The following is a 26,081-nucleotide window of genomic DNA, read 5'->3' as shown; positions in this document are numbered from 1 at the left end:
CCCCCCAGCTCCCCTGTGCTCCCCCATTCCATCCCCCTCTCATGATCGTGGGAAGAAGGTTCTGGGGAAGTGGGGAGGCAGCCGAGTGCTTGGGAGCAGGGGGGAGCCCTGATGTCTCCCCGCCTCCGCCCCGGCCCCCTTTCCCTCAGGAGGAGCGGATCCGTCGGGGTGACGACCTGAGGCTGCAGATGGCGATCGAGGAGAGCAAGAGAGAGACGGGGGGCAAGGAGGAGGTGAGGGCCGGGGAGGGGGCCGCTTGGAGCCTCTGACTGATGGCCCCCTCCTCACCCCCTTCTCTGCTCTCTTCCCAGTCGTCTCTCATGGACCTGGCGGACGTCTTCACAGCCCCGGCCCCCCCCTCCTCTGATCCCTGGGGCGGCCCTGGCCCCGCCGCCGGCCCACCCTCTGACCCCTGGGGGGGGCCCCCAGGACCTCCTGTCCCTCCTGCGGCTGACCCCTGGGGGGGCCCAGCTCCCACACCTGCTTCTGGGGACCCCTGGAGACCCGCTCCACCCCCTGGGCCTGCAGCCGATCCCTGGGGGGGCCCCCCTGCTCCCCCTGCTGGAGAGGGGGGAACCTCAGACCCCTGGGGGGGATCTGATGGTAAGTGTTTGTTGGTGGGGGTGAAGTGGGGCCTGGCCTAGTAACTCCCTTTTCCTTGGCAGCCCAGTATTCCTCCTTCCTCCCCTCTAAAGTGCCCCCCCATCCTGGCCCCTCGTACATTCTACCAATCTCGTCCTTAGGCCCAGGCGGGGGCCCAGGCAGTGGCCCATCCACGGCCGACCCGTGGGCACCAACGCCAGCCTTCTCAGACCCCTGGGGAGGATCCCCAGCCAAACCCAGCACCAACGGCACCCCAGGTACCTGGCCCGCACCCCAGAGTCCCCGGGTGGGGGGCCCCAAGGGAGCAGGGACAGAACGGTGGGAGTCCCTGACTGGGTCAAGGTGGGCTGCTGGGTGGGCCCAGAACTTGCCGTGTCCCCCGCAGCACCCGGGGGCTTTGACGCAGAGCCAGACGAATTCTCCGACTTCGACCGCCTTCGGACGACCCTGCCCGTGTCGGGCAGCAGCACTGGTGAGGCCCCCCAGTCTGGCTCTGTCCCCCCCCCATCCCCACCTTTGCCAGCCATGGCAGGTCCCAGAATCTCATCTTCCTGATTTGCAAAACGGGGCCCAGAAACCTCATCCACGAGGATCCCCGGCACAGTCGTGGGGTCTTGGCCCTGGAGGCTTCTTGTGGTGGGGGTGGAGATTGGGGGGCTCCCCTGAGAGCCGTGTAGCTGGCTGAGGTCTAACCCCTCACCTCGGTTCTTGTGGTTTCTGCCCCAACCAGGGGAGCTGGAGCTTCTGGCCGGAGAGGTCCCCGCACGGAGCCCTGGGGCATTTGACCTGAGCGGGGTGGGGGGCTCCCTGGCAGAGGCCGTGGGGAGCCCTCCTCCAACGGTGCCGCCAGCCCCCACGCCTCCGACCCGGAAGACGCCAGAGTCATTCCTGGGACCCAATGCTGCCCTCGTGGACCTGGACTCCTTGGTGACCCGGCCGGGGCCTGCCCCCCCGGGCCCCAAGGCCTCCAACCCCTTCCTGCCGACCGGTGAGTGGGCCCGGCCTTGAGGCCTCTCCCCAGTCCACCAGGACTCCCTGCCGTAGACCAGGCCCGTCCCACTCCCCCACGGCTACGGCCGGGAGCCCCGACGGCCCTTCCCTTGGGCCTCCTTCCTCTCTGGTTCTGGGCCGCTTCCTCCCATCCCTCCTCTGCTCTGCTGGATGGGGCTTGTTTGGGGGCCGGGACTCCCCACCGTGTCTCTGCAGACCCCCCCCCCCCTTTCCCCACTCCGGCCTCCCCCTTCCTTCCCCGCCACGTCTGGCGTGTCTCGAGCCGGCCCTCGCTCCTCCTGTCGCCCCCGAGGCTCCCCGGTCTCCCTTCCCCAAGACCCCTGGCAGGCACGTGTGTCTGTCCACCTATCTGTTCCCTTCCCTGGCCTCCGGCCACCTCTCCGTGAGCGCAGTCCCAGCCCATCTCTGCCCTGACCGCCCCGCGCCCCTGTGTCTCTCGCCCTCCCTAGGAGCCCCTGGCACAGCCACTGGCCCGTCCCTCACCAACCCTTTCCAGCCTCCACCTCCGGCCACGCTCACTCTGAACCAGCTCCGTCTCAGCCCCGTGCCCCCTGGTCCTGGGGCCCCACCAGCCTTCATCTCACCCCTGGGTGGGGGGCCCGGCCTGCCTCCCATGATGCCCCCAGGATCCCAGCCCCCCAACACTAACCCCTTCCTCCTATAACCGGGCGGGGGGGAGGGGGATGCCCGCCCCTCTCACCCACCAGGAGATCAGTATTGTGAGTGCATGTGAAAGGGGGGGACCCTTTCTCCCCCTCCCCCCCAGCCTCAACCCCACCCTGACCCACTCACACTACACCCTCTCCCCGGCCCCCTCCGAAGCCTGGAAACCGGAGGGAGGCTCGGTGAGGGAGGGGGACACCCCTATCCTGAGGCATTAGATGGGGTTGGGGCATTTGGGCACCCCCTCCCTGAATTCCCCCAGCCTTGACCCCCCCATCCCTCCCAATCAGTGTTTGAGCCCCGATCGTCCCCTTCCCCCCAGTGACTGTCCCTGGTGATCACTCTTCTGACTTCTGTAATAAATGACATTTCAGATGGGCACGGGCCCCTCGCGCCCCTCTCTTCTCGCCGTCTCCCTCCTGGGCCCTGCGGGGGATGGGGGTGGGGAGGTCGCCGCTACCACACGGGTCTCCAGAGGCCTGTGAAGAGGAGGCCCCGGCCTCAACCTTGGAAGGTCGGTCAGATGGGACAGGGCTTGGACCTCAGTTGGGGATGGCTCTGCCCTTGGACAGGAGGCCCTGGAACCCAGGGCTGGAGACGGTTGGGCTCAGGGCCGTGGCACAGGCCTGCTCGGTGGACACTGGGGCCCCGGACTTTGTCAGGGCCTCCCATCTTGGGCCCTGAGGAGAGACGGGGTGGGTGGTGGAGGGGAGGAAGGGTGGAGGCTGTCTTCCCGGAGACCTGGGGGCAGTGTGTGGCCCCAGGAGAAGGATTAGGACTGAGACTGGGCCAGATGGCGCCCTGGGCCGGCGTGTGCAGAGGCAGCTGCTGTGGCCTTGCTCTTGGTGGGAGACTGACTCCTGGCCTCTGCCACAGGCTCTCCATCCGTCCTCAGCTAGGCCCGAGGCTGATCCTAACTTTGCTTGGTTGGCTCTGGGCAGGGGGCCCCGGCCGGGGTCTCCTCTTACTCCAGCGCTGCCCCTGCCCGCCTGATCCATAACCTCACCCCCTCCTGCCCTCTGTGTCTGTGTGACCGTCCCCGCTCTGGATCCCTTTCCACCCTGACTACTTTTCTCCCCCGATTTGAACCCTACCCTTAAGGCAGCCCGTCCTCTTCCCTGTCACACCAATCTGATTGCCCCCAAAGCATCCGAGCTTCGACGGGCCGGAGTCTGGGGCGCATCTGCCTGTGGGGCGGGTTAGCTCCGCAGGGGAACGGCTGTGTTTCTGACATGGCAGATTTTTAACCGTCACCGTCAGGGGCAGCGAGATGCCTCGGGACAGTCGGGCCTGGAGCTGGGAGGTCCCGGACAAGTCACTGAACCCCGATTCCCCAGCCCTGGGCACCCTTCTGCCTTGGAACCCATGCTTGGAATCAGTTCTCAGCCAGAAGCTGAGGTTTGGGGTTTTAGTGCTGTTCTGAGAAGCTGGAGCTGAGACAGCGGGCTTTAAAGGGAAACCGAGGACAACCAAACTGGGGAACGCTGGAACTTGGGCCCACAGGAACGGGCTGAGGCAGCTGTAGAAGGGATCGGATAGGAAGTGGATCCCATTCCAATCCAGCTTCCCCCCGTTCCTAATCCCAGTGCTCTCCCGGGGGCAGCAGCCAAGGGAGCCAAGCCCCAGCCCAGCCCCGTCTCCTCTTGGTCTCCACCCTGCCGGTGCCCAAGCACCGAGGACACAAGGAAGGGCTCCCTGGGTCAGTGGGCCAGTGGCGGGACAGCCCGTAGTCCATGTGGCTTGGGAAAGGCCACAAGGGCCTTGTTTGGGGGTGTCGCGGGGTCTGGGCTTTCCCCTCTGCAAGAGGGAGTTGCCATAGAGGTGCCCAGGGTTGTGCGGAGATGCCGGAGATCCGCGGGGAAAAGGCTACAGTGGGGACCCCCTGGGCCGGCCAGCTAGGAGAGCAGAGAGGAGCTCCCCAGGCCTCAGGAAGGGCGTGGCAGGAGAGGCTGCCCCCGCTGGCAGTGTGCCCAGGAGCAGCTCTCTGCCGTGCCAGGCTACTTTGTACTTGGTAACATGACGGGGAGCCTCTGTTTTCTCCCTGAGGCAGTGCATGGAGCTGGGCCTGGGGTCTGGGAGGCCCGAGTTCCAATGTAGCCTCAGACTCCTGTCTTAGTGAAGCCAAGCAAGTCACTTCGCCTCTGTCTCCCTCAATTTCTCCAACTGTAAAATGGGGATTCGAATAGTACGGAGACCCCAAGGTGGTTGTGAGGGTGGAATGAGACAATAATAAAGCGCTTCGTACAGGGCTTGGCACATAGTAGGTGCTCGATGCTCGTTTCCTTCCTTCCCCTCCGGTGCTGTGATCGACCCCTCATCCGAGAACATGGGCCTATGCTCTCAGGGCTCCTTTCCAGCTCCAATCCCTCCTGAAGAGGAGGATCAGGATTCGAGTTCTCCCTCGTGGCTCATTTACTACATGAAATTGGACGATGCCACGTCTTTGACTCAGTTTCCTCATCCGTCAAGTGGGGATACTTCTCGTGGCTCTCAGTTATTCTTTGTGTATGAACTGTTGCTACTAAGGAGATCGAATGCTTTTTGATGATTATCAACAGTTAGCACTCCGTGGTCCAGGCACCCTGGCCTCGCTGTTCCTGGCACCGCGTGGGGCTGTCCTCCCTGCCTGCCTACAATGCTCTGCCCGCCTCGTGCCAGTCTCCGCTTCCTGCTTTCCCTGGCCGGAGCGAATGAGCCTCCTGGCTCTGTGTGAGCCCATAGGAGGTCTCTGAGGCAGAGATGCTGGAGCGCTCTGCCATTTCCTTCCCTTGGGGGGCGTTTAACGGATGAGGAAACTGAGGCAGGCGGGGAGAAGCCACTCGCCCAGGGTTCAGAGCTCAGCTCTGATAGCCCCCTTCACTGGAGCCTCTCAGATGCTTAATGCTGCCTGCTCTGAGGCTCCCTCTGTCTGCGGTGTTCGGTGTGTCTCGCACACGCTAGAATGCAGGCTCCGGGAGGGCAGGGGCTGTGCGTTGGCATGACGCCCGCTGCGTGTGCGTTCATCGGCTGCTCTTAGCTGACAGACAGCGGTGGGCCGGGCCCTCCCGGTGTGAACACTCCCTCCAGTGGTGTAGGTGGCAGCGTTTCCCTTCGCTCGGGTCGTCCAGAAGTGCTTTCCTCTTGCCATAGACGAGTCACCATCACCCGAAATGGGCTGCTGCTGCTGCTTGTTCCCATCGCCCTCTGGCTTACCTCCCAGTAGCAGCCCTGCTAGAATACCCTCGACTTCAACGCAACAAAGCTCGGTGGGTAGAAATGGGCTTTTAAAAGAGATTTGCCATTCCAGGGGAAAGCTGGGACTTGTTGGGAGTCGGGTTCTGCCGTGGAGCCCTTCTCTTTCTGCTGGACCGCTCTGCAGTGGGGCCTTCGTTCTCCCTCCTCCTTTGTGGGATGGCCGTCTGCCCAAGCCTCGCTCCTAGCCCCGCTTCCCTCCCTGCTCCTTGCCCTCTTCCTTGGTGACTTCCTCAGCTCCCACTGATTAATCTCTCCGGACGGGTGACTGAGAGCTACACATCCGGCCCTCGTCTCCCTCCTGAGCTCCAGGCCCACGTGACCCCATTGCTTGCCAGGGTATGCTAGAGATATTGCAAGTTCCTTGTGGCTCAAATCAAAATGGAGCTCTTCCCGAGCCCATCCTGCCTGCACATGTCACTGTTCCTCTTGAGGGCACCCAGGCGCGCCATTTTGGAGTCATCTTTGACTCTCCCCTCCACTCCGACCCCATCTCCAATAAAGCACCAAGTCCTGGTGACTCCGTTCTTGCACTATTTCTGCTCTGGTTTAGGCCCTCTCTGGACTGAGACACGGCCTCCCATGGCTCCCTGCTTCCAGTGGCTTCCCCTCGAAACCTTCCCCCTCACAACTACCCATTCGAAACCATCTGCCACTCAAATATTTGCCAGGATGAATCTTTCTCCTCTTCCATTCTGCGGCCTGCGAGTATTGGGCCCAGTGTCTGCCCACCCACTGGTCTGGGCTGTCCAACCAACAGCATCCCGTGGTCTACTCAACCACCATCTCCTGGCCATCTCAACCCAGTCTTCCAGGGTCTCTATCCCTTCTATTGAGCCCTATGGAACAGCCACTCCAGAATTTTCAAACTTGTTTTCCTCTTAAGCCTTATCCTTTGTCAAAAGGGGTTAAGTGACTTGCTCAGGGTCACACAGCTAGGAGGTGTCTGAGGTCAAATTTGAACTGAGTTCTTCTTGAATCCAGGCCTGTTGCTCTATCCACTGAGCCATCTAGCTGCTCCAAGGTGGTCTTCCTTGCCAAGACCAACCCATCCAGACACATCTCGAGTCCCATCCCCTTGTGTCCTCTACAGATTGTCCATTCTCTCCAATTTTCCATCTCACCCTATCTCCTGAGTTCTTCCCTACAGCCAGTGAACCAACCAGCTATCTCCCATCCTCCAAAAACCTTCTCTTGACCCTTCCATCCCGTATTTCTCTTTCCCATTCTTCCAAATTCCATGAAAAGGTCATTTCCACTTAGTAATCACTTCCTTTCTTCGCACCATCTTCTAAACCTGTAATCGAGTCTCTGTTCTCTCCTCTGCTTCCAATAATTCCTGATTGCCAAACCTAAGGAAGGTCTTTCTCAGTCCTCATCCTTCTTGACCTCTCTGGGGCACTTGACACTACTGAGCACTTCCTCACTGCAGACACTTCAGGAGGCCGCTCTCTCTGCACTCCCTGCTTGTGTGAGCAGTCCTTAGCCAACTCTTCTGCTGGCTTTTCATCCATCTCTGCTTCCCTAACTGTGTGTGTTCTCCATTGGTGATCTTAGCTCCCATGGGTTAAATTGTCATCTTTATACACGATTCTCGGCTCTATCTGTTGCGCTCTAGGCTTTCTTCTGGTCCTGCGTCCCCAGATATCTAGTAGACCTTTTCAACTGGATGTCTTGTAGGGATCTTAGTTTTGTAAATTGGTGAGGCCGGATCTTCCGGATACTCGGGTCTTCCTGATTCCAATCTCTATCCCTATATCACTTAGCTGTCCCCAGTATTAACTGTAAAGGGCAGTTTGCTAAGATGCTATCTCCTTGTGGAGGACCAAAGGGATCTGCTCCTGGGAGGATCTTGACGACTGGAACTCCTGTAGGCTTTCTGTGGCTGGTTCCAGTTGGCCTTCCCCATGGTTGGCAGGAGCCTCTTTCCAGGGCGTTGGGGGCCAGACCTGTCCGCCTCTTCCAAAGAGCCTGAGTCATTTCCAGATCTCTCACTACAAGGGGAAGAGTCAGGAGGTGTCCCCTTGACTCTCACCAACCTGAGACACCCCCACCCCAAGAAACAGGCCAGAAATGAGAGCCACCAAAGGATCTGGCGTCCCACGTAGCATTGAAGTCAGGAGGAGCAAGGAGTGATCCATCATAGAGAGTGAATTTTAGGGTTCCAGCTCAGCAGAAGGATTCATCCAGCTATGACATGGCCTTTGGGCAGGATTTTGGGTGGATCCATTATGTAGGGACAGAACCCCCAAACAAGGTGATATAGGAGGGACTCTGATCCCTAAGTGCTGGGAAATGTTCATATGTTCTTGCCCAATCTGTTGAAGTATATATTCCTTTGTAAAAGTTAATCCAGGGTTAATGAAAATGGGGTGCTAGTCCTAAGATTGGAGAGAACCCAGCCAACATGTGCCTAAGTCACCTGGCCTTTCCTGCCTGTCCAGTCCTCACATACTTTCTCCCCTCCGTGAAATCTATAATCTTGATAACGGCCTGCTTATTGTTCCTTGGTCACTTGCTCTCTCACCCCAATGCTTGGAATGCTCTTTCTCCTTACCTCTGAGGCCTGGCTTCTTTCAGGACTTCTGTAGGAGGCGCCCTTGATCATCCCTCCCATCTCCTGGGCCTTCTCCTTTCAATTGACCATCTCTCTATTGTACATAGCTGTTGACTTACATCTTGTCTCCCCATTTGATTGTGACCTTGAAGGTGGAGATGATGTTTTTGCCTTTTGTATTCCCAGCACTCAGCACTAGGCCTGGCACACAATTAACTTTTCATAAATGTCTATTGACTGATTCTTCTTGTTCTGTTTGAGGTAGTTTCTAGGCTCATTTGGCCTCCTTCTGGTGATTTACATTTGTTAAGTTTACTTCAGAAATGTTGGTCCATGTGTATATCTGTTCTTGTATCTGTTTCTTATTGTAGGTGGGAGATGTCTCAATAGTCACTCCTACAGATGTTATAGATACATTTATTATGGCATTTTTAAGAGACACTGGAATTTTAAATAATGACCATTTAATAACTCTTTTAAAGAGTAATCTGTGAGGAGACAGAGTTTAATTGGCATTCTGGAGAGATTGTTAATTATGATTGTAGAGACATAAAAAGGACTAAGAGAACTCAGTTTCCAAGACAATGGAGTTTAATCGTTATACAGGAGGGAGAACCCTGAATATGATTTTTGACACTAGACTTTAATTGGTATTTTGAGAGAATTGAATGATTCTGAGAACTGAGAAGTCAACAGTAGAGTCATGATTAAAAGTGACTTTTGTTGTGATCATTCTCACAATCGATAGATTATAAGTAATTACATTTTGTTCTTAGTGGTGGTCAGTTATTTCAGTTGGGTCCAACTCTTCCTGACCCTATTTGGGATTTTCTTGGCAAAGATCCTGGAGTGGTTTGCCATTTACTTCTCCAGCTCATTTGACAAATGAGAAAACTGAGGCCAGCAGGATTAAGTGACTTGCCCAGTCACACTGCTAGGAAGTATCTAAGGCTAGATTTGAACTGAGGCCTTTCTGACACCAATCTTAGCACTCAATCAACTGCACTCACTACCTAGCTACCCCAAGTAGTCATATATCTGTGTTTTTATTATTGGGTTCACTTAAGAAGAGGTATAATAAGTTTAATTTTGATTTAAAGCTAGAAAATTAGGGGCTTGTGGAGAGAGAGAGCAGAAGCTTATAGGAAGATATTTCCCAGTTTATTATTTACAAATAAATAATTTCTACAAAATGGGGTGAGAATTCAACCAATTAAGTGATAATAATAATAGCTAACGTTTATATGGTGCTTGCTATGTGTTGGGCACTGGGCCAAGCACTTTACAATTAATATTTAATTTTTACTAAGACCTAATTACAAATTAATATCTCATTTGATTCTCACAACAACCCAGGGTGCTAGTATTATCCCCATTTTACTGATGAGGAAACTGAGAGTAAGTGACTTGCCCAGGGTCCAGTGGCTAGACAGTGTCTGAGACCAAATGTGAACTTGGGCCCAGGGCTCTGTGCACTGTGGCGCCACCTAGCAGATGTGAGAGATGTTGCAATTTTAGTCATTCAAAAGGAAATAGAAAAAATATAGCCCCTCGATTCCCTTAGAACACAGGACAAAGAAGGGAAAGTGAATTAGTAGCAGGGACAGAGAAGTCACTCCACCTAAGCTGTATTCATCAAGGTTGACCCTAAAGCCTTGTTAACCACTTCTCTGCCTAGTATTAATAGCTTGTTTGAGTTGAGTTTTTCTTTTTTTTTTAATTTTAAACCCTTAACTTCTGTGTATTGACTTAACTTCTGTGTATTGACTTATAGGTGAAAGATTGGTAAGGGTAGGCAATGGGAGGTCAAGTGACTTGCCCAGGGTCACACAGCTGGGAAGTGTCCGAGGCTGGATTTGAACCTAGGACCTCCTGTCTCTAGGCCTGGCTCTCAATCCACTGAGCTACCCAGCTGCCCCTTTTAATAGCTTGTTTGAAAGATCAGGTTGAAGCTAAGATAAATGCATATGATAGCATTTTCTCATCTTTAATCCTTCTTCTGGTTTGGTGTTCATTTTGATCTTGGCTACCAAAAGCCAATGGTCTCATTAGAAACCGTCTCCCCTGCCTACAAAGATCTAGTCAATTGTTTTTTCTTTTTGTCATTAGGTGCTTGCCTTGTTCAGTGCCTTCTATCTCTTCTCAAAGATGGTATTCAGAATCCATAGGCACGAGGCTTCTGAATGGGCCACAAGCCTCTGACCCCAATTATTGATTGGTCTTGAATCACATTATCTGACTATTTTTTCTTTCTTTTCTTTTCTTTTTTTTTTAAACCCTTGTACTTCCGTGTATTGTCTCATAGGTGGAAGATTGGTAAGGGTGGGCAATGGGGGTCAAGTGACTTGCCCAGGGTCACACAGCTGGGAAGTGTCTGAGGCCGGGTTTGAACCCAGGACCTCCTGTCTCTAGGCCTGACTCTCACTCCACTGAGCTACCCAACTGCCCCTCTGACTATTTTTTAAAAAGCATTCCTCCTTTGTACCCATCTGGCCTCTCTGCAGTAGTTGGCTCTGTTGGCCACCCCCTCCTCAGGTAGAATACATTCTCTTTTTTGGTGACATTGCTGTCTCCTGGTTCTCCTCCTACTTCTCTGATCACTCATTCTCTAGGGATCCTATCTGGGACTGCTTCTGTCTTTATGCTTTCTGTTGGAGATTTCATTAGCTCATGAGTTCAACTGTCATCTCCATGAAGAAAATACCCAAATCTCTCTCTTTCCCCAATCTCTCTCCTGAGTTCCAGTCCTACTTCACTAATTGCCTCAAGGACATTTCCAGTTGAAAATGACTTAAGTAGAACTCATTATCTTTCCCTTAAAACATCCCCCCTTTTAAAATATCTCACCATCTTTTTAATTACTCTCATTTGTAATCTTAAAGTCATCCTTCAGTGGGTAAAATGCTGGATGTGGATTTAGAAAGACCTGAATTCTAATCTGGCCTCAGACACTCACTTAGCCACAGTGACACTGGGTCACTAATCTCTATTTGCTTCATTTTCCTCAGCTGTAAAATGGGGATAAGAATATCACTTTCCTGCCGGAGCTGTTGTGAAGCTCAATTGAGATAATATCTGTAAAGAACTTAGCATAGTGCCTGGAGCTTAATAAAAGAGAATAATTCTTCCTTCATCTTCATCCTCTCCCCCAAATCCAATTAATTGCCCCATGATATTGGTTCTTCCTCTGTGTTGGAGCATGTTGCACTCAGGCCTCAGTTGGATTATGAATGACTAAGAAGTCATATTTTGAGAAGATTTTAGTCTGAAGTCCTTGGTTTCAGCTGAATGAGAAACCTGATGAGTCTTCTTTGAATGGACAATTTAATCAATGGACATCTGACTCACAAGTCCTTGGCTTTCCCTGAATGAAAGGCCTAGTCAGATTGAGTTTGTCCTTGGGGTGACCAAAGCAAGAGTGAGAATATCTTTTAATTAATCCAAATGTGAAAAGGAGCTCTGCTTTCCCTTGATCCAGTTGAAACAAAGAATTCTTTAAAATGGAAGTAAGTGGGCAGCGCAACTGTGTGGCTCAGTGGATTGAGAAGCCAGGCCTAGAGATGGGAGGTCCTGGGCTCAAATATGACTTCAGACACTTCCTAACAGTGTGACCCTGGGCAAGTCACTTAACCTCAAATGCCTAACCCTTACTACTCTACCGCCTTAGAACCAATACATAGTATTGATTCTAAGATGGAAGGTGAGGGTTTTAATAAATAAATAAAATAAGATAAAATGGAAGTGGGCATGAGAGAGAGAGAATTCCACTGAGTAGGGGCCAAGATATAGAATGTAAGCATAAAGCCCATGCCAGGTGGAGTCTATCATCGGATTCCCTAGTTTCTCCCTCTAAAAGCTGATAACTTTCCACTATACATGCTCATGTCAGTTCAGGAGCAGGGACAAGTCTCACTGTAAGGTCAGGAAAAGAAAGGTAGAAACAGTTCCTGCCTTCAAAGAATTCACATTCTGTTGGGAGAGATGACATGGTAACAACCACACATATGTGACAGATACAGAGTAGATGTTTATCTGTTACTTTGGGGGCCTCACTATCAATCCCAGACAACTGAAAACTTTGTTTCAGCTGGGTGAAGCCCTTTGTTGAAGTGGGTGGTCCCAGTATTTATCCTGAACCAGAGACAACTAGGTCAAGTTGGGGAAACTCCAATCCAAAGATTCCTGAATGCTGGCCCTTGGAAAGAAAAAGGAAGACTCTACAGGAAGGACTGTACTTGGATATCATTCCAAAGAATAGTTTAACCGCACTCCCCCCTCCCCAACATTCTGGTGACTACCATATTGGAAGTTACAAGCTTAGACATAATCTAGGGCAGCATTGGTGAAGGTTTTCAAGTTTGTGTGCCCAAACTGTAACTTCAAGCTGCCTGTGAGCCCCTCATATTATCCCAGAGAGTGGAGGGAGGAAATGCTCACTTTGGGTGGCTTGGGCAGAGGGGCAGGGCATACAAAAAAATGGCCTCAGGTGTCTTGGGGGAATGGAGCAACTCTCCCAGTGCCGGCTTGGCACGTGTGCTAATACTTCACCAACACTGATCTAAGGTATATGGCAGTGCCCTAGGCAAGGAAGATAGGAACATGATTTACCTATGGGCTACCACCCAGTTTGAAATTTTCTTTCTCTGTTGGATTGTTTGCTCTGGTCAAATACAGATTAAGCTAACAGAAGGTAGTTGTGGTGAGGTGCTTATGCTATGAAGATAAAGCCACTTAGCCTCAAGGAGAGGTGATTATGAAGGAAGTCAAACAGTACCTTCTCCAAGATCCAGGAGAGGTGGGAGATCCCAGGACTTAGATAACAAAGCCCTGAGATGATCTAGGTTGGTGCCTTCTTTTGGGACTAATTGTAGGAGTAGTATTAATCTTAGTAATTAATTAATCTTAGTAATAGGCTTTGTCATTTTCTCCCAACAACATTGCTTAGAATGTTGCACCTAACAAGTAACCTGATATACAATGTTTTGACCCAGAGCAAAGGTCTGGGTCTGGTATTACTAAGGCTAATCGAATTATAGAGTGGCCACTTATGTTCCCACTCAAGGGATGGAATGTGTTGGGCTTTGGAAAGATCCTGCCTCAATCCTCACTGAGATCTTGTCCCTCGATTAAAAATTATATATATTATGCCATCCTGTTCAGCTTACTCCCGTCCTCATTTTTATGTATATTCCTTCTCACTGTCTTAATAGTGATAAAGGTCTGGAGTATCTTAAGTATCTTAGGTATCTCAGTATTTCAAGTATCATAGATATCTTAAGTAGCTTAATGATCACCTTTTCATGTATGAATGTAATCAATTTAACCTTACTGAAACCGTTAAGTTTTCACTTTTCTGTTTACCTTTTTATACTTCTAATAAGTGTCAGATCTGCTTATTGAATTTTCAGCTCTGGGTTCTGTTTTCTTGTTTTGTTTTGTTTTTTTTGGCTTTTTGGTCAGGAATACCTGGAATTCCTCTATTTCATTAAATATCAATTTATTATGCTCAGTTTCTCTAGGTATGTGATTCTTGGTTGTAGGCCTAGAGTCTTTGCCTTTAGGACTATCATATTCCATGACCTTCAGGACTTTAATGTAGAAGCTGCCAGGCACTGTGTAATCCTGACCATAGTGCTATAATATTTGAATCTTTCTGACTGCTTGCAGGATTTTTCCTTGGCCCAGGAGTTCTGGAACTTGGCTATAACAGTCCTGGGAGGTTTTATTTGATGATTTCTTTCAGAAGGTGATCAGTGGATTTTTTCAATTTCTATTTCTCCGTCTTCTTTGAGGATATCAGGGCAGTTTTCCCTGATAATTTCTTATAAGATGGTGTTCAGGCCTCTTTTCTTTTTAATTGTTGTTTTTAGGTATTCTGATGATGCTTGGATTCTCTCTCCTGGATTGAATTTTCAGGTCAATTATTTTTCCAGTCAGGTATTTTAGATTTTCTAATTTTTCATCCTTTTGATTTTGTCCTATTGTTTCCTGATATTTTACGGACTCATTAGCTTCCATTTCCTCAATCTTAATTTTTAGGGAGTGATTTTCTTCCTTGAGCTTTTGTGTTACCTTTTCCACTTGACCAGTTCTTCTCTTTAAGGAGTTGTTTTCTTCAATGTTTTTTCCCCTCCATTTCTACTCAGTCTATTCTGGTCTTTAAGGAGTTGTTTTTTTTTTTTTTTCAGTGAAAAAATTTCCAGTCTGTTGGCTCTTTCTATCAATTCTCAATTCTCTTATTTGATTTCTTAAACTTATTTTAAAGTTTTTCCAGTAGTTCTTTTGAAGTCTGACATCCTTTCTCACTTTCCTTTAAGACTTCACATTTTGTTTCCTTTTGGCCTCTGTTGTCCTCTTCTCAGTTTGTATTTTGATCTTAACTGTCACTAAAGTAATTCTCTAAGGTTAGGGTTTTTTTCCTTTGTCTTTTGCTCACTTTTGGGGTTATTATTAAAAATTTCATTACCTTGTCTGTCTGTTAAGGTTCTGCTTTGCTCCTGGAGCAGAGGGGACATTCTTCCAAGCATCTCTGATGTTTGGGGTAGTTCTGGCTGTCTTTGGATCCCACAGTGTGCACTTTGAGGGGATGGTCCAACTGGCTTCTTGTAGGGAGGTTTGTGGTGGTTTTCTTCAGATTCCACTCTTCCTTCTGCTGGTTCCTCTGTTGTCTCATGGGATAGAGACTGTGAGCAAACCTCATTGGGGGAACAGAAGGAGACACAATCAACCAGCCATTCAAGAAACATAATTAAGTGCCTACTATGGGCCAGGCGCCATGCCGAACACTGAAGACACAAAGAATGGCAAAATATAATCCCTTCCCTCAGGAAGTTCACAGTCAAGTGGTTGGGACAACATGGAAACAACTATGTTCAAACAAACCATCTGCAACTGGGTACATTGGGTCCAATCTTGCATCATGGATCCTTGCCTAAGTGTTTGACAACTCTATCTTTTCCAGCCCTGTAAACCACTTTAAGAAATATATATTCCTTGGGATAGCTGAGTGGATAAATATCCAGGCCTAGAGATGGGAGGTACTGGGGTCTAATCTGGCCTCGGACACTTGTTAGCTGTGTGACCCTGGGCCTCCATTGCCTAGTCTTTACTGCTCTTCTACCTTGGAACCAATACTTAGTATTTTAAAAAGAGAAATATATAACTCTCCCTTAGATGGGGCCAGTCATTTTCATCATTGTGCGAAAAACCTGTTTTTCGCTGGGGGGTCTCTTGGCAGTGGAAACGGCATCAGCAAAATGAATGAAAAACGGCCAGAGAACATAAAGTTGCAGAGGCTGTTCTCTGGTGCCATCTGCTGATCTTTATTTTTATACCCTTTTTTTCTTATGATCTCATACAGAGTCCAGCATGATTTTCCCATACATTATGTTACACATTAACTCTTACTATATTAAAATATCACATGATTGACATTTTCTTTTTTTTTAACATTTAATAATGTTTATTTTTTAGAAAAGTTAACATGGTTACATGATTCATGCTCTTACTTTCCCCTTCACCCCCCCGACCTCCTCCCCCCCGTAGCCGATGCGCATTTCCACTGGTTTTAACATGTGTCATTGATCAAGACCTATTTCCAAATTGTTGATAGTTGCATTGGTGTGGTAGTTTCGAGTCTACATCCCTAATCATGTCCGCCTCAACCAATGTGTTCAAGCAGTTGTTTTTCTCTGTGTTTCCACTCCTGCAGATAAAATAGACAAAGTACTGGTCAATCTAATAAAAAAAAAGGAAAGAAGAAAACCAAATTGACAGTATCAAAGATGAAAAGGGAGACCTCACCTCTGATGAAGAGGAAATTAAGGCAATCATTAAAAACTATTTTGCCCAATTATATGGCAATAAATATAGCAATCTAGGTGATATGGATGAATATTTACAAAAATATAAATTGCCTAGATTAACAGCAGAAGAAATAGAATACCTAAATAATCCCATATCAGAAATAGAAATTGAACAAGCCATCAAAGACCTCCCTAAGAAAAAATTGTCAGCACCTGATGGATTCACAAGTGAATTCTACCAGACATTCAAAGAGCAACTAATCCCAATACTATACAAATTATATGATATAATACGCAAAGAAGGAGTCCTACCAAATTCCTTTTAGGACACAAATATGGTACTGATTCCAAAGCCAGGGAGACCAAAAACAGAAAGAAAACTACAGACCAATCTCCCTAAAGAACATAGATGCAAAAATCTTAAATAGAATACTAGCAAAGAGACTCCAACAAGTGATCAAGAGGATTATCCACCATGATCAGGTGGGATTTATACCAGGAATGCAAGGATGGTTCAACATTAGGAAAACCATCCACATAATTGACCATATCAACAATCTAACAAACAAAAACCACATGATTATCTCAATAGATGCTGAAAAAGCCTTTGACAAAATACAGCATCCATTCCTATTAAAAACCCTGGAAAGTATAGGAATAGAAGGACTTTTCCTAAAAATAATAAACAGTATATACTTAAAACCATCAATAAGCATCATATGCAATGGGGATAAATTAGAAGCCTTCCCAATAAAATCAGGAGTGAAACAAGAATGCCCATTATCACCTCTATTATTTAACATTGTATTAGAAACACGAGCAGTAGCAATTAGAGAAGAAAAAGAAATTGATGACTGACATTTTCTAATTATCCTACTATGATTAAACAAAGAAGCAAGCCTGTCAAGAATTATTCATTGCAGAATGGCTTAGTTGGAACTTTATTCTTTTCAGCCCTCCGTAAGGTACAACACATCATTTCCTAGCCAAGCATAATGCTTAACTATATTTTAATTAATTAAATCAAGCATGTTCTTATTTTACCCTATTGTGTCATACCATAAATCAAGAAGATAGTTATGCTAGCAAGTACATAAAAAAAGATACAGTAAAATCAGTTTAGTCCAAATATTGTTTCAATTACAGTTTTTCATTTTTCATTATTCTTCAAAGGTAAGTTTGCTGTTCTTTCTGCTATAAGGTTAATAAGAATAGAGTCATGGAAGGGTGATTTTGTGCTAATTTGTCATTCCCTACTTTCCTTGTAACATTCTGCTTCAGAGATTAGTGGGAGTTTGGGAGCAAATCTAGGCCAGGTACATTCTTGCTGGGGAATTTAGAAGCTGTAGTATTAACTCACTAATTGCTGGTTTATTTAGGGATGATTTCAGGGGAAGTTTCTGTATTATAACATATAAATGTGGGGTTTATTTAGGGGTTTGTTTAGGTCTGTAGGTGGCCTTGTCATTAGCCTGTATTGTTTTTCTGTGTTTCCCTGGTGTTGAGTAAGGATACTGATTTCAATAATTTCAGTAAAAGGGAATGCTAGTGAGAAAAGAGTCTCATGGGGGAAACTGAGTGGAATGACCATCCTTCTGACACATGCTCTGCTGGTTTCAAAACTAGTGACAAACTATGCTAAATGTCACAGGCTTTGATGACTTCCCACAATCTTGATATGTGAACTGTTGGAAGGGAATTTCTCTCTCCTTTAACTATTACAGAACTATGGGTGGCTTTCTCGCACTCCTTGAATAAGCATCAATACCCTGAAATGCTCTGATTCCCCACTGCTGAGTTTGGGAACCTCTCTCTTTCTTCAAGGCTCAGATTAAGTGTTACCTCTTGCATATGGTCTACTCTAGCTCTCCCAGGAGGTAGTGGTGCCCAAGTCACCAACATTTTTTTTGTATTTACTTGATATGTATTTTGAATGTACTTATCTTTGTATGTGTAGTTCCTATCTCTTCAGTAGGATGTAAGCACCTGGAGGGCAATAACTAGTTTATTTCTGCTTTTGTATCCTCCATGATGAGCTGAGTACCTGGCATACTTGAAGTCTTTAATAAATATGTGGTGGTGGGGGCAGCTGGGTAGCTCAGTGGATTGAGAGCCAGGCCTAGAGACGGAAGGTCCTAGGTTCAAATCTGGCCTCAGACACTTCCCAGCTGTGTGACCCTGGGCAAGTCACTTGACCCCCATTGCCTACCCTTACCACTCTTCTGCTTTGGAGTCAATACATACATAGTATTGACTCTAAGACAGAAGGTAAGGGTTTAAAAAAAAATAAATATGTGGTGGTCATCAAGGTTTAAACTATACTCAGAGGTTCAAAGGAACTGTGATTTGCAATGAATTTTGAAAGTCTGTTTTAGCAATGCCATTCACAACTCACTTGTGCCAGCCCATTCTGTGAGACTCTTGTCCATATCCATGTCCATGTCCTTCCTCTCTCTTCCTTCCTTCCTTTCTTCCTCTCTCCCTCTTTCTCGCTCTTTCTTTTGACTTCTACCTTAGAATCAATTTTAAGATAGAAGAGCAGAAAGGTAATCTAGGCAATTGGGGGTTAAGTGACCTGCCCAGATCACACAGCTAGGAAGTGTCTGAGACCAGATTAGAATCCAGGACCTCCAGTGCTCTATCTACTGTTTTATCTAGCTGCCCCCTTTGTCCATGGCATTTCAAAATTTGAAATAAGGGAGATACCTAAAGCAGTCAAGTTCTTCGTTATATTCTCATGACATTGAGAGAATGCCCTTGGACCCTGTTGGCTGTCTGTCTGTCATCCTTTCTCCAACCCTCACCAAGTGATCAGCCTAACTTCTAGTATTATCGCACATTCATTTGGTGACCTTTCCTCTTCTTTATCTTCTGCTTATTAGTCTTACAAGCCTTTTGTGAATTTTTCCTATATCCTAGGAAGCTATAGTAGGCATGAAGAGATATAGATTATATTTTATGGACTTGTTTAATGCAAATTCGCACATCTGTGTTTTAAGTATTTCTTTTGTAGTGAAGGAAATAAATAGCTGTCCTCTACCTGATATGTAGCAATCCAGGTATACATTAATCTTGATATTATTTTAAGAGTGCTCAAAAATGACTCTTGTATTGCTTATGAGTGATTTCTGTAACCTTGAGTTAAACTGAACCTCAACCATGCCAAACTCCTAGCCCTTCCCTAAGGCTACACTCTGGCAGACTGGTCAGTTATCTCAGGCTCCTTGCCTTACCTTCAATCAATCAGCATTTGTATCAAGACCTCAGGCCTCATGGACCGCTGATCTAGATGTTTGCTCTACCTGTTATTTCAGGTTCCAACAGTTTGTATCTCCTGATGTATCAGACCACTTGGCTCTCCCCTTCCCCCCATATACGGTTGTAACCCCAATAAAAGTAGCTATAGGACAATTGGCAAGGAAGCTCTTAACCATCAGAGCTCCTAACCAAGAAGCTCTTGACCATCAGAGCTGTGAACCATCTAAGCTCTTGACCACCAGAGCTTACTCATTGTCTGTCTACCTTATCCCAAAACTTTCTATGTCTGTGTGTCTTTATTCTTGCCTTATGTTCTCTTTCCATTAGTCCTTAACCCGTAACCCATTTCCACTCAGTCCTTGGTTCCCCTTTCTGAGTGTCCAACCCACTAGGAATTTTCGTGGAGCTGCTGGACGGCTTCATGATACATTCAGTAGTACAGCGAGTTCATTTCTAGAAAAGACCCTGTTAATCTTCTTTAGAGGAGTCCCTAGATACAAGTCAGAGATGGGTAAAATTAGCCAGCATTTATCAGAAAAAGACTGAAATTCCCTCTTTTTAGATCTAGGTTCCCTAGAAATAAAACTAGTCCATGTGAGCCTAGAACTGGGGCCTTTTTGTTGGAAATACACTCCTCTCTGGGCCATAGGTAACAATCATGACTAAGACCTTCATCAAGGACGCCCTTCCTGGATTTGTAGGTAATCATCATAAAGATTCGGTATAGATGAGAAAGCAGATATGTTGTTCCTGTTGGCGTTCTCTTAGTCATCCTTGTTTTCCACAGTTGATGAGATCCAAGACTTATTTCCAGCATTTAGCCCTTTCCCCTCCTGTCAATATCTTGCAAATGAATTAAGACCTTGATGCTTTTAAACATTTTAATTATGTTTTGCTTTTATATCATCTAGATTCCCTGTTATTCCTCCTCTTTTCCCTTCCTCGAGAGCCATCTCTTACAACTTAGGAAATTAAAATTATACCATATCAGGCAGATGAAGAAATTAAAACTATCTACAGGCATGTGAGGTAATGCTTCAAACCACTATTGATTAGAGAAATACACATTAAAACAATTCTTGACACACCACTTTACACCTATCAGAGTGACTATTGTATGACCAAAAAGGAAAATGATAACTTTTGGAGGACATGTGGGAAAATTGGCACACTAATGCATTGTTGGTGGAAATGGGAATAGATATAATCGTTCTGGAGAGCAATATATAGCCCTACCCAAAGGGCCATAAAATTATGCATACCCTTTGAACTAACAATACCACTACAGGCTCTGTATCTCAAAGAGATCAGAGATCAGAAGGACCTACATGTACAAAAATACTTTTAGCAGCTCTTTTTGCAATGGCAAAAAACTGGAAACTGTGAGTGTCCATCAACTGAGGAATGACTGAACAAGTTGTGGTTCTCATTGGGGTGGTTCCAATTTTCTAGCCAAGGTTACTAGAGACAAGTGAGGACCATAAAACAATGGTCCTTAATTGTCAGAGGGGCCTTTTTTTATCCACACCTGAAGGTCAACCCACCTTTCCCATCTCTGGCTAAATGTGATGGTCCCCAAATACCCAGAATGCCTCCTTTTTTATTTTTATTTTTTTAAATTTTAAACCCTTAACTTCTGTGTATTGACTTATAGGTGGAAGATTGGTAAGGGTAGGCAATGGGGGTCAAGTGACTTGCCCAGGGTCACACAGCTGGGAAGTGTCTGAGGCCGTATTTGAACCTAGGACCTCCTGTCTCTAGGCCTGGCTCTCAATCCACTGAGCTACCCAGCTGCCCCTGGGTAGTGGTCACCGTCCTAACTGAGGGGCTGGTTCGACACACTGTATTAATAGTTATATAGGACACTGTTCATAAACTGTTATCTTAATCTTGGAAAATACACCTCAGTTTGCCTTTGTTGCATTTTATTCACCACCCAACAGAATTTTCTTAAAAAGAGAAATGAGAGAAAAATCATTAAAGCCCATCAACATATTGAAATATCTGATATTGCATGTAGTGTTCCATAGCCATGGACCCTCACCTCTGCAAAGGAGCAGGGGGATGTGAGAGTGTATGTTTCATAAATTCTATTAATTCCTACACCAGGGCCCTGGATTAGAAGGGCCCCAATCAATTCTTGTATATATATCAGAGAGAATGGATGTGCCAGGGTTTTGAACCACAGGCACTATCCAGTCTACTGCTTTTTGCATTGTCTTTGTACTCCTTAGGAATCCCAATGAATGTGTTTCCCCTTTTAACAGAATTTGCAATGATGAGTGAGACAAGGATTCTTTTGTGACCCCCATCATCTAGGACAGTTAGATGGACCACTTCCTGATTAGCTATATACCAATTAGAGATGTCTTGGGATGTTTAAGGGAGGGACTGAATAATGAACTTCCAAAACTTTATAGATCTACTGAAGGGATATTTGGAGTCTTTGGTCATTCGAGGGGGCCAATGACCTATTTTATTGGTCATACTGCTAGCCTAAATCAACAGATTAATATTCTTATCTCAAATCTCTTGAAATAATTTTAATCATAACAGGGAAGCGTCTTATATATGAGGTATCGAGGTGGCCCGGTGTTTCCGAGAACTGGATCATACATCATTGTAGTAATTTGTGCATATCGCTTTTTGGGTTCTGCGTGCTTTACTCTGCATCATTTCATCCAAGTCTTTGCAGGATTCTCTTTTCATTCTGTTTGTCATTTTTGACAGCACAGTCGCATTCATTATATTCATGGGCTCCAAGACCCTTTCCTCAGTTTGTGGACATACATCTTTGTCTCCAGTTCTTTGCTGCCATCACAACTTCCCCCATTCCATTTCATTTGTGTTGTTTCCAGCCCAGAGATTCTACCTGTACATTCCGCCCCATCAGACTGCTTGTCTAATATTGATTTTCTTTTCATTTATTTATTTATTTGTTTGCTCATTTATTTATTTATTTGTTCGTTCGTTCATTCATTCATTTGTTTGTTTGTTTAACATCTTGGAGTCAACACTGTGTATTGACTCCAAGGCAGAAGAGTGGTAAGGCTAGGCAATGGGGGTCAAGTGACTTGCCCAGGGTCACACAGCTGGGAAGTGGCTGAGGCCGGATTTGAACCTAGGACCTCCCGTCTCTAGGCCTGGTTCTCCATCCACTGAGCTACCCAGCTGCCCTCCAATATTGCTTTCTTCAGGGACCTTTCTGTCTCTTCTGTGAGCACATCCAGATGATAATAACCTCTTAAAATGGTGACTCAGCTGCCCTTGATGGTAAATTCAATACAGATATTTCCTTTTTTTTTTTTTTTAAACCCTTACCTTCCATCTTAGAATCAATACTGAGTATTGGGTCCAAGGCAGAAGAGTGGTAAGAGCTAGACAGTGAGAGTTAAGTGATTTGTCCAGGGTCACATACCTAGGAAGTGTATGATGTCAGATTTGGACCCAGGACCTCCCCTCTCCAGGCCTAGCTCTCTATCCACTTATCCACCTTCCTGCTCTGATTTTTTCCCCCTCATGTTCTTTTCTATTCTTTAATACTCTGGGGATGACTTTTCTGTAGTTGAACCTTGTTTTGCAAAATTAATTATAATTTTTATTAGGAAGCTAACAAGCAAAAATATTTTGATATACAAAGAAGAGAAATGAGAACTATATATGTGTGACTCTGACCTTCCATTATGTTATTTATGATCTGGACCAGAAACTTAGTGATAATCTCTTCCAAAGATAAATGCATGTAATGTATGCAATGTACAGATTCATTAATCAGAATGGATCAGTTAAACCAGTTGAAATGAAACTTGGCAAGAGACCCAATTTATTTTTTATTTTTATTTTTTGCCTCATTTAAACTAATTTTTAAAATTTAGAATATTTTCCCATGGTTACATGATTCATGATACCCCTTCCCCCGCTCTCTCCTCCCTGCTCCCAAAGCCTACAAGAAGTTCCACTGGGTAATACATGTATCGTTGTTCAAAACCTACCTCTATGTTATTCATATTTGCGGTAGAGCTATCCTTTAACATCAAAACCCTAATCACATCCCTATCACACTATGTGATCGAGCATATATTTTTCTAATGCATTTCCGCTCCCACAGTTCTTTCTCTGGATATGGAGAGCATTCTCTCTCCCAAGTTCCTCTGGATTGTCCTGGATTATTGCATTGCTGCTTATAGAGAGGTCCATTACATTTGATTGTGCCACAGTGTCTTTGTGTACAATGTTTTCCTGGTTTTTCTTTCGCTCTGCATCAGTTCATGGAGGTCTTTCCAGTTCACATGGAATTCCTCCAGTTCATTATTCCTTTCGGCACAATAGTATTCCATCACCAACAGATACCACAATTTGTTCAGCCATTCCCCAATTGAAGGGCATACCCTCATTTTCCAGTTTTTTTTGCCACCACAAAGAGTGTAGCTATGAATATTTTTGTAGAAACATTTTTCCTTATTATCTCTTTGGGGTACAAACCCAGCAGTGGTATGGCTGGGTCAAATGGTTTTATTTAATATGATTTTTTATTTTATATGGTTTTATTTATTTTATTTTATTTTTTTATTCATTTAAAGCCCTTTGTGCATAGTTCCAAATTGCCCTCCAGAATGGTTGAAACCCAACTTATTTTGGAATATATATTATAGTCAGTGGAAATGGTAAAGTTATGACACTTCCCATATAGCTGGGTATATGCTCAAGACTCTCCTGGAGAGATTGGACCATGACTTCTCCTATGACCATGTTGGTCCCTTGTTCCCTTGATGGTAAGAGTGGGGGAGCCTGGCTTAAAAATGCCTAGATAAAGCATACCATCTGCCACTTCCTTTCTTGAGGCTTTTTATTGTATTTGATGTATATCTTCTATCTATGAAAAAATGGATTGCATGAAAGTATTGGTATAACCTGCAGCAGCCTATTTATCACCAAGGGAAACAGGGAGAGTAGGGAGGGAGAAAATCTGAATTTGAAAATGTCAGAAGACAACTGTCAAAAATTGTTTCTACATGTAACTGAAGAAATAAAAATAAATAAATGCTTTAAAGAATGGCTAATGAGCAAACTAGGGAGAGCCATCTGTAGTGGGGGCTCAGTTATTGTCCTTTGTACTCAAAGGGGACTGAAATGACATCAGTGGTGGTATCTTTTGACTTTCCCATGAATTGGATTTAAGTAGAGTTGTACAAAGTCATCAGCCTCAGTCTCTCTTCCAGGCATAGAAGTCAGGAGAGCGTGTGATGATTGCTCAGGATAGTGGAAGACCTTGGCTTCTTCCATGTCTGTCCAAGCTCTAAGTGCTCCACACTGCCTGCTTCTCCTGCCTTTGTGGCCATTGGAAGAAATTGTTCTCATCTGCCCCTTCCACTAAGGGAAGTCTTCACAAGCCTGGGGTAGGCACTCCCCTAACCTCAGCCTGGTTTAGCTCTTCTGTGAAGACAGTTTTATCAGCACGAGGCCCCTGCATGTGCGGCTCCTTGGAGCCATAGGTGAGAGTTGAGTGCCAACTGGACACTACAGATGAATGAGCAGCCCTCCCACCAGAGGTGCTAGTCCTCCTGGAATACCTTGTACCCCCCGCCCCCCCCCCCAGAGGGGCTATAGGGAGTGATGGGTGACAGCTAACATCCATCCTCCAACTCAGGAGGGACAGTAGCCATCACAGTTGGAAATACCTGGCTCTCAGGATCATTCCTCAGCCCCCCGCATTGAGGGAAAGAGTCACAAAAGAGTCACAAAACCAAAGAGGCAACCAGAGGCCATTCCTGACTCAGGCAGCAATGCTGACACAGCCACCATCTCTTCACAGGCATTCAGGCACCATCCAGGAACTTGATCACACACAGACATCTCATCAGAAGGGGCCAACGTACATGCCCACCTTCATGGTAAGGGCTCCGATCCAAGGCTGGCCCCTCTGGAACTTTACCAAACTAGTGACAAAACACTCTGCTTCTGAGCTTCCTCCTGCTCTCTTCTGTCATTCAAAAACCATTTTCTAGGCCCTTTTCGTCTTGCTGTATATGGTCACTGATTTATATTGGCTAAACTTCTGCGTAAAATGACTATAATCAGAGTTGTAGTAATTTCAGTTGCCCATTACCCATTTTCCCTAATCAGCCACTTGTCTGAGGGATGGGACTTCACATGCTTACTGGATCTTTTTCTTCCCTGTCTTTATCTAGCTGCTTACTAATTCTGGCCTCTCTCTGATGAGTCACCACTTGACTGTCCACAGCTGGAGGATTCCGAGATGATTCCCACGCTGAATGAGTCTTTTGTTGTCTGTTAAAATATAATCAGTCGCCTTTTTTTAGTGAGTTCATTTGGTGCTTGCCAAGTGTAGCTCCTACCAAGTCCTTTCTTGAAGATAATATACACGATGGAAAGACATGATCCACACGTCTTGGGATTTTTCCATTTCGTCTTCCTGTCCTGTACTGGCTAATCTATTTGTTCCATCTTTCCCTACTCGTACCTTTGCCTTGAAGTTACTGAATATCAGAATGATTGTTTGTTGTCTGAATTTAGAGGGTCTTGTGGAATTTTTGGTCACATTTCTCTGGTTCTTTATCCTCTGTGATTGATGTCAAAGTCCATGTTCTAGATACCCTCATGGTGGTCTTTGTAAGATTATGAACTTTGGGTTGTCATTCCTTCTTAACCACTGTATAAAGCTAATCCCTACCCCCCTCCTCCTCTTTCTCCTCCTCGTCCTCTTTCTCCTCCTCGTCCTCCTCGTCCTCCTCCTCTTTCTCCTCGTCCTCCTCCTCTTTCTCCTCCTCGTCCTCTTTCTCCTCCTCGTCCTCTTTCTCCTCCTCGTCCTCCTCGTCCTCGTCCTCGTCCTCGTCCTCGTCCTCGTCCTCGTCCTCCTCGTCCTCCTCGTCCTCGTCCTCCTCGTCCTCGTCCTCCTCGTCCTCGTCCTCCTCGTCCTCGTCCTCCTCCTCCTC

General features: G+C 46.5%; 2 protein-coding genes across 2 annotated transcripts in view; both read left to right on the top strand.

The window, feature by feature from the left end:
• Positions 1-41: 41 nt before the first annotated feature.
• Positions 42-2,658, top strand: LOC123240705 (epsin-1-like). The gene is made up of 6 exons (XM_044668425.1): positions 42-233; positions 312-603; positions 744-860; positions 989-1,075; positions 1,334-1,591; positions 2,064-2,658. Exons 1-6 carry the CDS (start codon positions 42-44, stop codon positions 2,276-2,278), a joined length of 1,161 nt encoding a protein of 386 aa, XP_044524360.1. The 3' UTR covers positions 2,279-2,658.
• A 1,460-nt stretch (positions 2,659-4,118) lies between these two features.
• Positions 4,119-26,081, top strand: part of LOC123240704 (NACHT, LRR and PYD domains-containing protein 14-like) — a 54,732-nt gene continuing 32,769 nt past the window's right edge. Inside the window, exons 1-2 of the mRNA XM_044668424.1 lie at positions 4,119-4,148; positions 5,407-5,522. Coding sequence (XP_044524359.1) covers positions 4,119-4,148; positions 5,407-5,522 — 146 coding nt within the window. The remainder of the gene's footprint in view (positions 4,149-5,406; positions 5,523-26,081) is intronic.

The sequence above is a fragment of the Gracilinanus agilis genome, chromosome 3 (genome assembly GCF_016433145.1).
Source record: "Gracilinanus agilis isolate LMUSP501 chromosome 3, AgileGrace, whole genome shotgun sequence".
Classification (NCBI taxonomy): domain Eukaryota; kingdom Metazoa; phylum Chordata; class Mammalia; order Didelphimorphia; family Didelphidae; genus Gracilinanus; species Gracilinanus agilis.
The sequence above is the reverse complement of the archived record's forward strand: the minus strand, read 5'-3'. Positions and strand labels throughout refer to the sequence as shown.

Bases quoted from the DNA above. Each gene is read 5' to 3' on its own strand.
- LOC123240705 (XM_044668425.1), top strand. From the start codon at position 42: ATGATCGTGGGAAGAAGGTTCTGGGGAAGTGGGGAGGCAGCCGAGTGC. The intron at 234-311 runs GTGAGGGCCGGG...CTCTCTTCCCAG, and splicing joins AGACGGGGGGCAAGGAGGAG to TCGTCTCTCATGGACCTGGC. The intron at 861-988 runs GTACCTGGCCCG...TGTCCCCCGCAG, and splicing joins CAGCACCAACGGCACCCCAG to CACCCGGGGGCTTTGACGCA.